This window comes from Teleopsis dalmanni, chromosome 1 (assembly GCF_002237135.1).
Source record: "Teleopsis dalmanni isolate 2A chromosome 1, ASM223713v2, whole genome shotgun sequence".
Lineage (NCBI taxonomy): Eukaryota > Metazoa > Arthropoda > Insecta > Diptera > Diopsidae > Teleopsis > Teleopsis dalmanni.
This window is the reverse complement of record NC_051846.1, coordinates 230,184,221-230,197,348: the sequence shown is the minus strand read 5'-3', so window position 1 is coordinate 230,197,348 and position 13,128 is coordinate 230,184,221. Positions and strand designations below refer to the sequence as shown.

The following is a 13,128-nucleotide window of genomic DNA, read 5'->3' as shown; positions in this document are numbered from 1 at the left end:
GGCAAATTTTACTCATAAATAATGGTAGTAACGATTTCTGCTACTCAAACTGATTGTGTTTTTAAAATATTAAAAAAGTTTTCACAATTCTATTATAAAAATTATCGTTTGATAATATGGCCATACGAATTTGACACAAAAATGCTTCAGGAATTGATGCGATTTTTAAATTTTTGCTTCAAACAAAATCCTTGCACAACTGCTTTTGAGCTGTTAAACTTTTGATCATAATTAGAAATAATATTAATAAGAATATATTTATATGTATATATGATAGTGGATCATAACAAGATCATATCAATATGTTTAACACGACACGAAAAGTGTTCAACACGTTTAATATAAAGGTAAACGTACTAAACTTCATCTTATCTTAATTTAATATAATTTCTCCAATGATGCTCCAACACTAATCCCTCTCGCAGTGGAATATGAGAAAAAGATCTTCTAAGACATCAAATTTGAGCTAAGCATTGAAGTAAAGAGGACCCTTTCAAATCTTGAAAGAATTAAAATATAAATTTCTTGGTGTCCAAAAAATCAAAAAAAATCGGAAGCGAACCGACATATTTTTTTTATTTTGAATCGGAACGCAAAAAATTTCGGTTCGAAGCCCTAATCGCAACTATCAGAAATTTGTCGTATCATCGAATTGACGTTAAAAAGAGTTCTGTTCTTATGTCAGTGTGGCCGTGTAGACATATCAATTTTTAAAATATTACTAAACTTATATTGTATCTACTTAAAAGCTATACATATATATGAGCATGTGGTAGAAAAAACTTTTTTTCGAGATTCGATATCATTTTTATTACAATGTGACGTTTCTGAAAATTACACCCACTAATTACAAGTCTAAATTTTACTATTATAAGATTGGTTAATAGAATCACAATTGAAAAAAGTACTTCTGTAAATGCAACCCTTCAAGCTTAAATATTTTCACAATTAATATTATAGAAATAGTTTTGCATGACATTTCTGAGGAAAATATATTGTGAAATTAAAATTTCAATTTACTAAAATAATTCAAGTTCTCCATTATAAACTTTCAGCCTATAGTTTAACTTAAGAAACTCATTCTGAAAATATGGATATTGGAAAGCGCAAAAGTCTTATGTCACCAGCTACGCAACGAAAAGTTGCAAAGCGGATTAAAGCACTGAAATTGAAGAGATGTATCAGGTAAGCACAAATATGTTCAGATTATTGGTTTTTAGGTATATGTGTATATACTGAATGAACTAATATAGACTAAAACCATAATAGTGAGTGGCTGTACTTAATTGATATCGGAGCGACTAGTTCAACATAACCTATAAACATTGCGGGATTTGTCTCGCAATTGTAAAATTGTAGAATAGCATTTTAGAATCGACAATTCTATTTCTTTTCTAATATCTAATATCTCTTAAGTATCAATATTTAAAAATTTATTATTGATCTATGACATCATGTTTTGAAATTACTTTATTTTATGATTTAAGTTCTCACTTCTCAACTGACGATGAAAAAAATTCAAGTGTTAATACCTCAGGTAGGCACAGCCAATCTTCTAGTAACTCTGTTAAAGAAGACGTCTCAAAGAATAAATCAACTAAAAGAAAACATTCATCACATCGATCTTCTGTTTCAAGTGGTTCATCCACCTCAGAAACTGGTAGTTTATCAAACTCATCTGGTAGTTCATCTAATACAAGTAATTCATCAAATTCTGGTAAGTCAAAAAAATATAAATTCAACCATTTAAGAACACTCCAGTTCTTTTTAACGTTGTTAAAAATTATTCTTTAGAATCGTCAAGTGCCAGTCAATTGAGTGAAGAGAGCAGTTCATCTGACGATTCCAGTATCGAAACAGGTAATTTTTGTAAGTTTTGACAATTTAACAGAATTTAATCTTCGCACATAATATTTTCATTAGGTCAAGTTACAAAAAATAGTACTCCTAGTTCCACTACTCCTAAAAATTGTGACTCTGAAGCTAATCGTTCTGCTTTTCAATCCATACTAAGCCGTTCAAAAATTTCAATAAATAAAATTCGCCGCACAGTTACTATGAGCCGTAATGCTAGTTCCAATACTTGTAATAATGCAAGTAACTCTTCCACTTCGGGTTCTGAAGATGGCAGTAGAACAACTGCTCGCCGCTCTATAATTCGTCTAACCAAACGTACTCGCCGTTTAAAAAGTACTTATTCAATCGGCACTGACAGTTCTAGTAATTCGTTGTCTTCAACGACATCCAAAATGGTTAGTTATTCTAGCTCTAAAAGTTCAAGTTCTACAGATGAGTCTGTTCACCCTCAACGTCGTAAAAGATGTGCAAATTATGGTGGACCAGCATCAACATCCCTAAAACGGTATGGAAATAGACTATGTAAATATAATGTTTCTCAGTACAAACACGCCAATAAAGGGTATCCAAAAAGAAAAAATTCACGTGTGAGTATAAGTCTAATTTTTGAATATCTTTGATTATACTTGGTTCATAATAAATTTTTTCTGTATTTAGAAAAACCCAAAGCCAAATAAACGTATCGTTGTGTTCGGGCTGAGTCCACTTACAGGAGTGCTTAACTTACGTTTACTCTTTCAGCAATACGGTAAAATTAGATATGTGAAAATCATCAAAGACCGTTTGGTAAGTAATTCTATTTACTAAAAGATATAGTGAATAGAGTATTTTTCTGTTTTATTGCAGACAACCCGTTCTAGAGGTTTCGCTTTTATCAAATTCAAACACAAATCGGATGCCCAAAAAGCTGTTGCACGTAGTCAGAATATGAATATTAACGGTTGGATTGTGCGTCCAACTTTCTCGCTAAATTAATAACCATAAACTTATAGTGATGGTTTCAGACCCACATTTTATTAAACCGAAGAGAAACTAAAAATTATGCTAAAAAAATGCGGGTCTACTATTATCAAGGAAAACATAAAACCATTTAGTTGGTCTCTACGACTACCTAAAATAATTTGCTATTGTTTATATAAATCAGTCTAATTTCCTATTTCCTTTTTTCTTTTAAAACTTTTATCATTTTAAATTGTGTTTAGCAAAACATTTATTTTTTTGTAATTGAAACATACTAATTGCAAGATTTAAAAACTTCAATCATCTATTCAAAGTTTGTAACTTAAAGAATCCTCATATACTTCAAATAAACATACGCCTACATACATTGTTATTATTCTTTTTGATTAGTTAATTATATATATAAATATCATGGATAATATGGTACTAGAGCAAACTACAAAGTTTATGCCAATATCTAAATATAATTAACAGACGATTATCAATTTCGTGGTCTTAATTTGAAAGTAATTACTTCAGTATCAAACACTACCAATCCTAGATGCCAAACAGAACATTTATCTAAGACATCATGCGATTAATATAAAGTTAAATATTTCACATTAAGGATAGTTTAACAATTGTTAAACGTATTAAAATTGTATATATATATATTACTATATAAATGTATGAAGGCTCATTTTTGTTTGATAAATATAGACTCTTGACCAAGTAACCTACAACGGGATCTTCGTAAAAGTTTTCAATGCAGGTGTATACTCTAAGAGATGAAACACTAAAAAGCTTCTGCGCCTTCTTCTCTCTTATAGTGTCTTCCATAATTTTTGGCAACTTCCGTGAGATTTGATCTCACGGTATAGAATCTTCAAAACCACTTCGAAACGATTATAAGCCATAGTACATTTTTTTCATATACTGTTTGGCATCCAATAATTATTTGCACGGGCTGAAGATTTTGCAGAAATTAGTAAAAAATGGCAAACTTGATATCTTTTTGCGAATCAGTGGACTTTTTCCACTCTCTTTATAAAAAATGTTTATTGATTTAAATATTTGAAATTTACTACGCTTTGAGAACTTAGTGGACTTTGGTTAGTCCCTCCATATTGTCCGGTAATAAAGCTGCAATTTAAGCTTTAAGTTCAGCCGGCACGACCTCTTTTCTAGTAAAATATAATGAAGGAAATCTAACCATTTTAAGCAAACGGTATAACTTATCTAAATCTAAGTCCTAATTGTGCCAGAGGTCTGGATATAAAGACGGATCTAAAATAACCGACCAACTAGCAAAGAAAAAATCTCTCATGCAAGAAATTACAGGACTAATACTCATACAGCTCAACTCAATTAAACGAGACACTCACACCACATATATTCAAATAGCGAATTTTGTACAGTAACATCTTACAACATGTGAGACTAATATAACACTATGGCCGGATTACAATTTCAAATGAATAATAAAGAGAAATAGAAAATAACTTTCTAGCGGCAGTAAATACTGGTTTTTAGCGGAATAGGCAGACCTAATGGGGAATCCATAACACTATTTACTGTTACTATTATAATCAAATAAGAAGAAAAACACGAAAACTATTTCTTATTTACTGTGTTATTGCCCTGCTCTTGGGAGAAGATAGTACCTCTACTTGGTACGCTGCTATTCAATAATCTTAAGAAACTAACGTTTCACATATAAGTGAAATTCACTATTTAGTGTCATGTGGGTAAGAACTATTCCCTAAGCTCAAGCGGGAATAGTCCGATTGAAAGAATAAAACCGAATCACTGCATGTTTTGAAGGTTATTTTGAAAACTTACTTTAGCAATTGCCCACAGGACTTAAAAAATATTGGCATATATGTGTTGTATAGAAAGAGAGCGCTCTTAAAGATATGATAGAGATGTATAAGAGTAAATGAAAGTTTTAAAGTTATAAACAATTTCACCATATGGGATGGCTACATGGTCCTATTCTTGTAGTCACACATTATTGGCAGCTTCTAGGTGATGCTGACAGCTTCTATCGCAGTTTCATAGTAAAAGCAAAGGTGAACTTGGACAAAGGTCGAGTTTTCTATTCAACAAATTCTATGGTCTAGCTTGGTTTTTTTTTTCTAATCACAAAAAAGTCACATAAATTGTATATGTGTAGGAGTACATAGCCAAAACGTTAAGACTTAGAATGTGAAATTATTTTTAATACATTTTTTTTTCGTATAGATTAATTATCACGATATTATTTTTGTTATTACTCATAAGTAACCACATGTTACATATATTTATTTCGAAATAGTTATTTAACGAAAAAAAAAAAATCACCATTCAGAGTTTTTTTTTTAAAAAAAATTTAAGTAAAAATGTTTATACCACAAACATTAAAAATATGTTAAAAGCTTTTCCAGAAAGGAAATATTATTAAAGTTGTAAATTTGTTCCGTGCACGTAATGGACCACAATGAGAAAATCTGTACAACCAACGCCGCCACTACAACTTTGTCACCCACACACGAATTCCGACACGACCACAATTCCATCGGAATACTTGCAATCTCAGGAATTTTAAGGCAAACGTTTTGTGGTTTAAATGAAAATACGGCTCCTTCTTCTTCAGCTTCTTCCTCTTCCACATCTCCTTAGTACCTATAATAATTTCACGTATCCACATTCTTTACAATCTAATTTGTATGCTCTGCCATATGTCACCGCAAATTTATAACAACAATTGAAATATGCAGTTTCTAATTAATTTTTTCACTCTCACGCCTGCCTCGGTACCTCGGAAATATTTAATGAAAATCTTATAAATTGTCAATTTAAGAAATGTGGAAAAAAAATTTATTTTTGCGAAATTAATTAAAAAAGTATTTTTAAAACATAATTATGCGTGATTTACAAAAATAAATTCATAGAAAATTTTAAGAAGTTTTGTTACCTTCACTCTTCAATTTGAAGTCACGAGTAGTCGTTTTTTAGTATACATAATTGATTTTAAGTATATCACTAACTAACTAATATATATACCTTTATGTTGAACATAGCTAGAAAGATTGATGGTACACTTAGATACACAGATTTCTTGTCATTATAGTTTATAGCTGTAGAGGAGGATATATTTTTGATAAGTATATTTTGACATGTGACGACATTCTATTAATAATATAGAAATAGCAGACCACGACAGACATTAAAAACATGATGTCAAAACTTATAACATACTTTGTAAAGGGCTAATATCCATGCCATTATTAAGCAAAATATCTTTAACTCTATTTGAAGTCATAAGTTTGGATGTCGTCGAAACTACACAGTTACGTACGTATCTATCCAGTCAAAATGATATAATATATATAAAAATATAGATTCATTACCTAAAAATGTCTACAAATGTTAAAAATAGAGTTAAGCAAATGTATTTAGACTCTACTGAGAGTCACCAGCTATTATAGTCCGTGATTATTACTTAATCATGCAATATTTGTTTGTATTGTTTGTATATAGAAATGATATTGCAAAATCATTCGATATGTGGTGTCATATCAATTCGATACGTCATAAATTATTTTTCTTGCCTGTTAGTGCAAACATACAACACGACTAATCATACTATTGAGAAAAGTGTGGTTTGTCAAGTTACTCGACTACGCGAAATTCGATTATGCCAATATTATTCTTAATATTCTTGATGCCACACGAACCATAATAACTACTTTATCTACGGTAGCATATCATCTATATATAGATCTAACATTATAATCTGCACTCGAGTACCAGCCATCACTTTTCTTCAACGACTAACAAAGTTCAGTAACAGAGTTAAAGTGGGAATATCCGTACCACTTCATTCCTTTCATGCAAATATTAATGAATTATGTCACGTCCCCAATTTTTTTTCATTTCCAATAAACTTTTTTATCTCGATTTCTTTATACGAAATATATCATGGATATATTATTCAGGAAAATATTTATAGTTTATTACAAAATTTATTAAATAAGGTTAAAATTTTCGTTTACAAAAGAGGATGCAGCGAGTGCTACATCTCTGTTGCTTAATGTATTGTATGAGTCCAGTAATGTTTTTTAAGGTCACAGCTAATCTTGTTTATTGGAACCTTATTAGTCGTTGCGGTTGTTGAGATGGATTGAAAAGTGCTGGAGCTAAAACATTCGGGCACTACCAAGTAATTGTTGGGTTGAAGTATCTATACATGATAACTGTATCGTCGGCGAATGTTACAATAAATATTTCCGTGGCATTGGTCAAATCAGGTGTACATACCTATTATAAAAAATTGGTCTTACCTTGTGGAACGCTGGAATAGATGTTACATAAAATTAACAATTACTCATTTGTTTTAACAACAAATTGATTATATAACTTAAGAACAACATAATATAGGTTGTACCTTTCTAATTTTATACAGTATTTCACCATGGCAGATTTTATCAAAGGCTTGCTTGATAGCTAGATATACTAATGGGCTGTATTTTTAGTTTTTCATTACAGTACGGATAGTTCTGTAAGTTACTTATATCAATTAATAGTTTTATTTTAGAGAGAAAGATTATAACTGATTAAAGGCTAATTGGTTTTTAAGGCGTCACTTATTCCAAAGACTATCAAAACCAAAGGTTTTAATTAAATAAAATCTTCGACTTATATGTACTACTTACATCAACTGCAGATAAAGAAAAAACCAGATATAAATTATTATATGATGTATAAAAACACAATGGTAAGGTATCTCGTCTTTGGTTTGTTGCAGTGTTAGCAAAATCATTGACGATTCCAAGAAATGTTTGATCTCTAATATCGTGAGATCAAAATCACAGTGCTATTATCCTTTGGTACATACAAAGTGATTATTTTATGCAGATAAATTAAAATGGTTTAAATCATAATTTTAATGAATACTTTTACATTGAGGATATTATTCGTGAGATTGGGTCTTAAACACCGATAATGTTATAGTATATTGAAGTTAGAAATTGTATTTTCTGATATATTCTATCAGTAACGCTTCCGATTAAATTAAATTAATTCCGCTCCAAAAAAAACACCTGATAGATACTATAATGTAATTTATATATTTTCATCACATTTGTGGCTTTTGGGTATAAATGTATATAATTTTAAATATATAAAGAGAAAGTATAATTGTGAAGGTATTTAAAATAATGATATTTATTCAGGCATGAAAAAATTTTGCTAAACGTAATTTGATATTGAAAAAAGTCTGGAGAAATTTTAAGCATCTGACAATGTTTTTAAAACAGCAAATATGAAAGCATTTCACAAATTTTCGTCCATATATTCATCGTTCACACCTAATAGTTCGAACAAACAAGAGATAGTTGGTAATAATCTATGTGTACAGTGCTTTGGGTTAAGATGAACGAGAGATCAAGCTTAAGTGGTGCCATTAGAAATTATTCACTTCAAGTTATAAGGTTTTTTCTGTTATTCTCTTGCCTTTATATATTTCGTAATATTCAGTGTTCCTATTTGGTGTTCTTCTTGAGAACATTCATGTTTTCTAGTCTAGCTTCTTTTTGAAAAAATTATATTCCTCTTCATCTATTTCATCTGTTTCTTTATGTTTATATGCGTTCCGCCTTGTTTGGTTTTGATTACTTATTTTAGTACTATGTTTTCCAATTTGGTCTTCATTTTCAGTATCTTTGTCTTTTTTATTTTTTTGAGCTCCATGTTTATTATGCTTGTGTTCTTTACGTCTAGTTTGATTTTGTTTACTTATTTTAGTACTATGTTTTCCAATTCTGTCTGCATTTTCAGTATCTGTGTCAGAGTCTAGATGTCTGCCCATTGTATTATAGCCTGAACGTCTACTGTTTACTTCAATTTCTTCGTAGTCATATTCATCTTCATCTTCTTCCTTTTTATTTTTTTGAGCTCTATGTTTATTATGTTTGTGTTCTTTTCGTCTAGTTTGATTTTGTTTACTTATTTTAGTACTATGTTTTCCAATTCTGTCTGCATTTTCAGTATCTGTGTCAGAGTCTAGATGTCTGCTCATTGTATTATAGCCTGAACGTCTACTGTTTCCTTCAATTTCTTCGTAGTCATATTCATCTTCATCTTCTTCCTTTTTATTTTTTTGAGCTCCATGCTTATTATGTTTATATTCTTTCCGCCTAGCTTGATTTTGTTTACTTATTTTAGTACTGTGTTTTCCAATTTTGTCTTCATTTTCAGTATCTGTGTCAGAGTCTAGATGTCTGCTCATTGTATTATAGCCTGAACGTTTATATTCTTTCCGCCTAGTTTGATTTTGTTTCTTTATTTTAGTACTGTGTTTTCCAATTTCATCTTCATTTTCTGTATCTGTGTCAGAGTCTAGATGTCTTTTCATTGTATTATAACCTGAACGTCTACCATTTTGAGTATCTTCGCCACATCTTCTTTGTCGTTGTTTTGTATTATAACCCGAACATATGCCGTCTTCTTCAATTTCTTCGGAGTCATATTCGTATTCATCTTGATCCTTTTTATTTTTTTTAACTCCATGACTTTTGTGTTCATTTTTTATATATTCACCATCTCTATCTTCTTTGTTACTTTTCCTGCAGAAATAATTTAAAAACTTAGTCCACATGCTATCTTGTTCAGGTTCATCGGGACCGGTTTTTTCGTGTCTGGAATGCTTAGTAGGCGTTTTGTATTTCTCCATTTTTTTTTTTAATCTTTTTTCAATTTTTTCGGAAGTTTTTTTTAATTTTTTAAGTTCTTTCTCAACCTCTTTGTCTGTGGGTGCACTGCAATTTTTCCCTCTTTGTTGCATATCTATTTTCCTCTTAACTTGCTGTTGTTTTTTTCGAAGCTTTTTTATATCCTGTTTAAGTTTTCGGCTTTCATTTTTATCTTCTTCATACATATCTTCAGGTGTCTTTCCCGGAATATTATTTTCACACTGAAAATAACCCAATTCCCTCATATTGTTCATAAAAGCATCTCGAACATAACGTGCACATTTTGCAGGAAAGCCATCTGAGTCAATAACACAGGTAGAAATATTTTTGGCTTGATCACGGATTAATTCTTGCATTGCTATTACATAGTCTTTAACAGTGGCCATCCTCTCCCATTGTTTCGGGTCATCTAAAGCACTTTTTATCCAGTTTTTCCAATTTTATTTATACTCATTATCCCTTAAGAAAACATCGTATAATTCTTGTGCTATCTTTTTGGATGGTTCCTTACTGTAACTTAGGCCTTCTCCAGACATTTTTCGTTTTTATTGTAAGGATGAAAAGAAAATTTTTAACCAAATTCTACATGCTTATTAAATTACTGAATATTTGAAATCAAAAGTAATAAAAAAAAAGATTAATAAAGTGATAAATTTATTTTTGTGATGACATTTAATTCCTTTCATAATTCAGAACTTAAAGTTTATAAATTTTAATTTATTTCCCGTAAGTGACGTAGTCTTAGTTCCCCGTAAAATATAAAAATTTATTTATTATTTAATAGTAATTTGTTGATAACAGACCTTAGGCCTTAGACCTGATGTTTATTAAAATGTTTGTGACGCTTTAGCTGATATGTTGAAATTTATGTATACTTCATGAATATATTAATGCACTGATCAAGTCCAATCCATTTAGCTATAAGCCTTACGAATCCATTCAGTTCTGGTCCTTTTATTTTTTAAAAGAGTTAATAAAAAATCACTGCAATAAAAATGCAGTCTAAAACTGGTAAGTTGATTCGATGAAAATTAAATGAGGTATATTGTAGTATTAAGGAACTTTACTTCGAGATCCTGTAATTAGAATACAGATGTCTTGATTTCGATGCAAATAAAGTGAGGTATGATGTTGTATTTGGGAGCTTGACTTCGAGTTCCTGTAATAAGTTCCTGTAATGCATCTACCAAAAACCGGGTTCAGTTTTGTGGTAGATGTTACCTTGTGGGCTAACTTAAACGTTCTTGAGAAAAAGTGTTCATTTTCCAAGGCAGTGTGATGTGTTTAGATTACTGTTTTGGGAGTACAATCAAAAGTTAGTAAATCAATTCGAAAACGATTATATGAGGCTCAAGAATGGTTTTTGAAGGATTGTGTTCATATTTTTAGAAGAGATTAAGTTGAAAGTTTTTTGAGTTGTGTAGAGATATAACGGATTATAAAAATAAGAAATTTATTTTTCATTCTTTTTACTAAGAAATCTAAAACTCGCATTATTTAATGACAGCACATATTATCGCGTACAACAGATTCATAGAAATTAAGTTTTACAATGGAAAATTTGTGTCTTATTATCAACCAGCAATTCATAGCACTTTTTTTTTAATATATATTATTTTTTATTTGTTGAACTTAAAGTTAGAACGTTTTATGTTAATTGCGTAATTATCAAGGAGTTTCGTGTAAGTTGTAATCAAGGAGCTGTTATTCCACAAAGTCGAAGTATCTTGTATGTTTTTGATGTTAAACTGTTTAGCACATTTGTGCTTAAATTGCCATTAAAACTTTCAGGTTGCAATTGTGAAAATTAACATTTTCATCTTTGATATGGAAGAACTTTGCACGGGAAGAAATGGCGGATGTCGATTGTTAGAACAACTGAAATTTTACAATTTTCGTGCTGCAGGAGTCAATTATCTACTATACCTACATTGAACCGACTAAGATCCGAAACGCATACACGTAATTTGGCATTCAAATTCGAAGAGGTTGCGGTATAAATTTTTAGTGTCAAAAGTTATTAAAATTTTCACAACGTGCTTTTATGATGAAATTACAAATTTTAAAGCAAAACTGGCAAGTTTCTTTCTGGTTGCTACTTCGATTTCAAACTGCAAATATATTTACATTTAATCCTTTTTGCTGCAAAAATAATAAAAAAAGGGGCAAATAATTTCAGAACTTTACTTTGATGTTCGAATTGATTTATTTATCTCAAATTCCATCTTTTTTATATGCAGTCTGCAGCGATAGCGGAAACTCATATGCTCCATCCTTCAAGCGCAGCCAGAAGCGATATTTACTTCCAAAATCAGTTGCCTTTCTCACTTAATGTTTGCACACTGCAGAGTCCTGTAGAGTTTCTGTTGCCGAGTCCTTCGACTATGCACTCGCATGCGGAATGCATAAATTTCACTGCTTAGTGGCTCTGCTGTACATGCATAAATAAATTTCATTATTTTAAGTATTGAATTGCAGCGCGGAATGCGCTATTCCAGAATGCAGATACCGAATTCTGTGAAACATTCGAATGCAGTGCTTTAATTGCACATCAAAGCGCGTTGCTCTTGAATTGAGGTTTTTATTGTTGCATGCTAAGTTCAAATTACTGCAATTTGAATTCGGCAACACAAATCGGATAACTAATTTTAATCAAATTTCAAATCATTTTGAAAACTTTTCGTTTTTTTCATTTATTTATTGTACAAACCAAAGTATATTACAGAATATTGAAAATATTTTAATTAAAAATGTTTTACATTTGCTTTGCAAGTTATGAATTTACGGGAGATAAGTCTCCAAGTATAAAGGCAATCCCTATTTAAAGAATTACTCACAAGAATAAGTATATTAAGATATAATATAAGTAGGCAATATTATGTTTATGAAAAACTTACTTATCGTGAAAATGTAGTCAATTTTGATATTGTGGTCTGATTTAAAAAATATGGTTAAGCAGCTTCTAATAGCTCGACAAAACATCGAACATTTATAGTCGATCTTGATTGCTTTAGACCTCAGTTACACGAATTTACATCAAAAATGGAATATCAATTGGTATGTAAACAAAACAAACGAAGTAGCAAAACATTGCTTCCATTGATTAATGCACCATTTGAATACATATGTGGAGTGATTCTTTAAACAGTATTAGGTGTTGGTTCTTCAATAGAAACACTTTAATGTCCACATCAAGATAGTGACATTTGCTGGTTAAGAATTGAAAGTGATATTTTGAATATTGACAAATCTATCTAATGCGTTTTCACATAACAATAGAGTTACAGATGCTATATATCTGAATATATATATAGCCTACCTGTGTATTTGCCAGTAGTTATAAGAACCAGCAATCAGTTTAACATTATATGATCTGATTTTTATAGATGTCGTATTATTGAGACTTTTAACAAATCTTGATAATATGAATCAAGATGATTAAATGTAATTAAAGTTACATTGTGAGTCCAGGAAATAATTGATTGAGAAGAATGTCTTAATGCAAAGAATATATTCTATTTATTGTAAAATTAATTGCTTAGTATATAAGAGCCCTACACACTAATGAATGTATTGTATATTTGTTCGCCATATGGAT

The 13,128-nt window shown here is 30.4% G+C and overlaps 2 protein-coding genes across 3 annotated transcripts; one reads left to right on the top strand and one right to left on the bottom strand.

Annotated features, from left to right (window-relative positions):
• The first annotated feature begins 1,009 nt into the window (after nt 1-1,009).
• Nucleotides 1,010-3,182, top strand: LOC119672604 (protein gar2-like). Its single transcript, XM_038083705.1, has 6 exons — nt 1,010-1,185; nt 1,488-1,717; nt 1,795-1,860; nt 1,924-2,444; nt 2,515-2,643; nt 2,704-3,182. The coding sequence occupies exons 1-6, from the start codon at nt 1,091-1,093 to the stop codon at nt 2,830-2,832; spliced, it is 1,170 nt and encodes a 389-aa protein (XP_037939633.1). The 5' UTR covers nt 1,010-1,090; the 3' UTR covers nt 2,833-3,182.
• Nucleotides 3,183-8,270: 5,088 nt separating this feature from the next.
• Nucleotides 8,271-10,158, bottom strand: LOC119672603 (sarcoplasmic reticulum histidine-rich calcium-binding protein-like). 2 transcript variants are annotated; one of them, XM_038083703.1, is made up of 2 exons: nt 9,091-10,158; nt 8,271-8,964 (listed from the first exon to the last, which is right to left on the bottom strand). In XM_038083703.1, the coding sequence occupies exons 1-2, from the start codon at nt 9,914-9,916 to the stop codon at nt 8,357-8,359; spliced, it is 1,434 nt and encodes a 477-aa protein (XP_037939631.1). In that variant the 5' UTR covers nt 9,917-10,158; the 3' UTR covers nt 8,271-8,356. The 2 variants fall into 2 exon arrangements, with proteins under 2 accessions (XP_037939631.1, XP_037939632.1); XM_038083704.1 differs by having other exon boundaries at nt 8,271-8,975; nt 9,102-10,158.
• Nucleotides 10,159-13,128: the final 2,970 nt, after the last annotated feature.

Excerpts from the sequence above, each read along its gene's own strand:
- LOC119672604 (XM_038083705.1), top strand. The coding sequence starts at position 1,091 with ATGGATATTGGAAAGCGCAAAAGTCTTATGTCACCAGCTACGCAACGA. Across the intron at positions 1,186-1,487 it reads AAATTGAAGAGATGTATCAG|TTCTCACTTCTCAACTGACG; the intron begins GTAAGCACAAAT and ends TTATGATTTAAG. Across the intron at positions 2,445-2,514 it reads CAAAAAGAAAAAATTCACGT|AAAAACCCAAAGCCAAATAA; the intron begins GTGAGTATAAGT and ends TTCTGTATTTAG.
- LOC119672603 (XM_038083703.1), bottom strand. The coding sequence starts at position 9,916 with ATGGCCACTGTTAAAGACTATGTAATAGCAATGCAAGAATTAATCCGT. Across the intron at positions 8,965-9,090 it reads TCAAACTAGGCGGAAAGAAT|ATAAACATAATAAGCATGGA; the intron begins ATAAACGTTCAG and ends GGCGGAAAGAAT.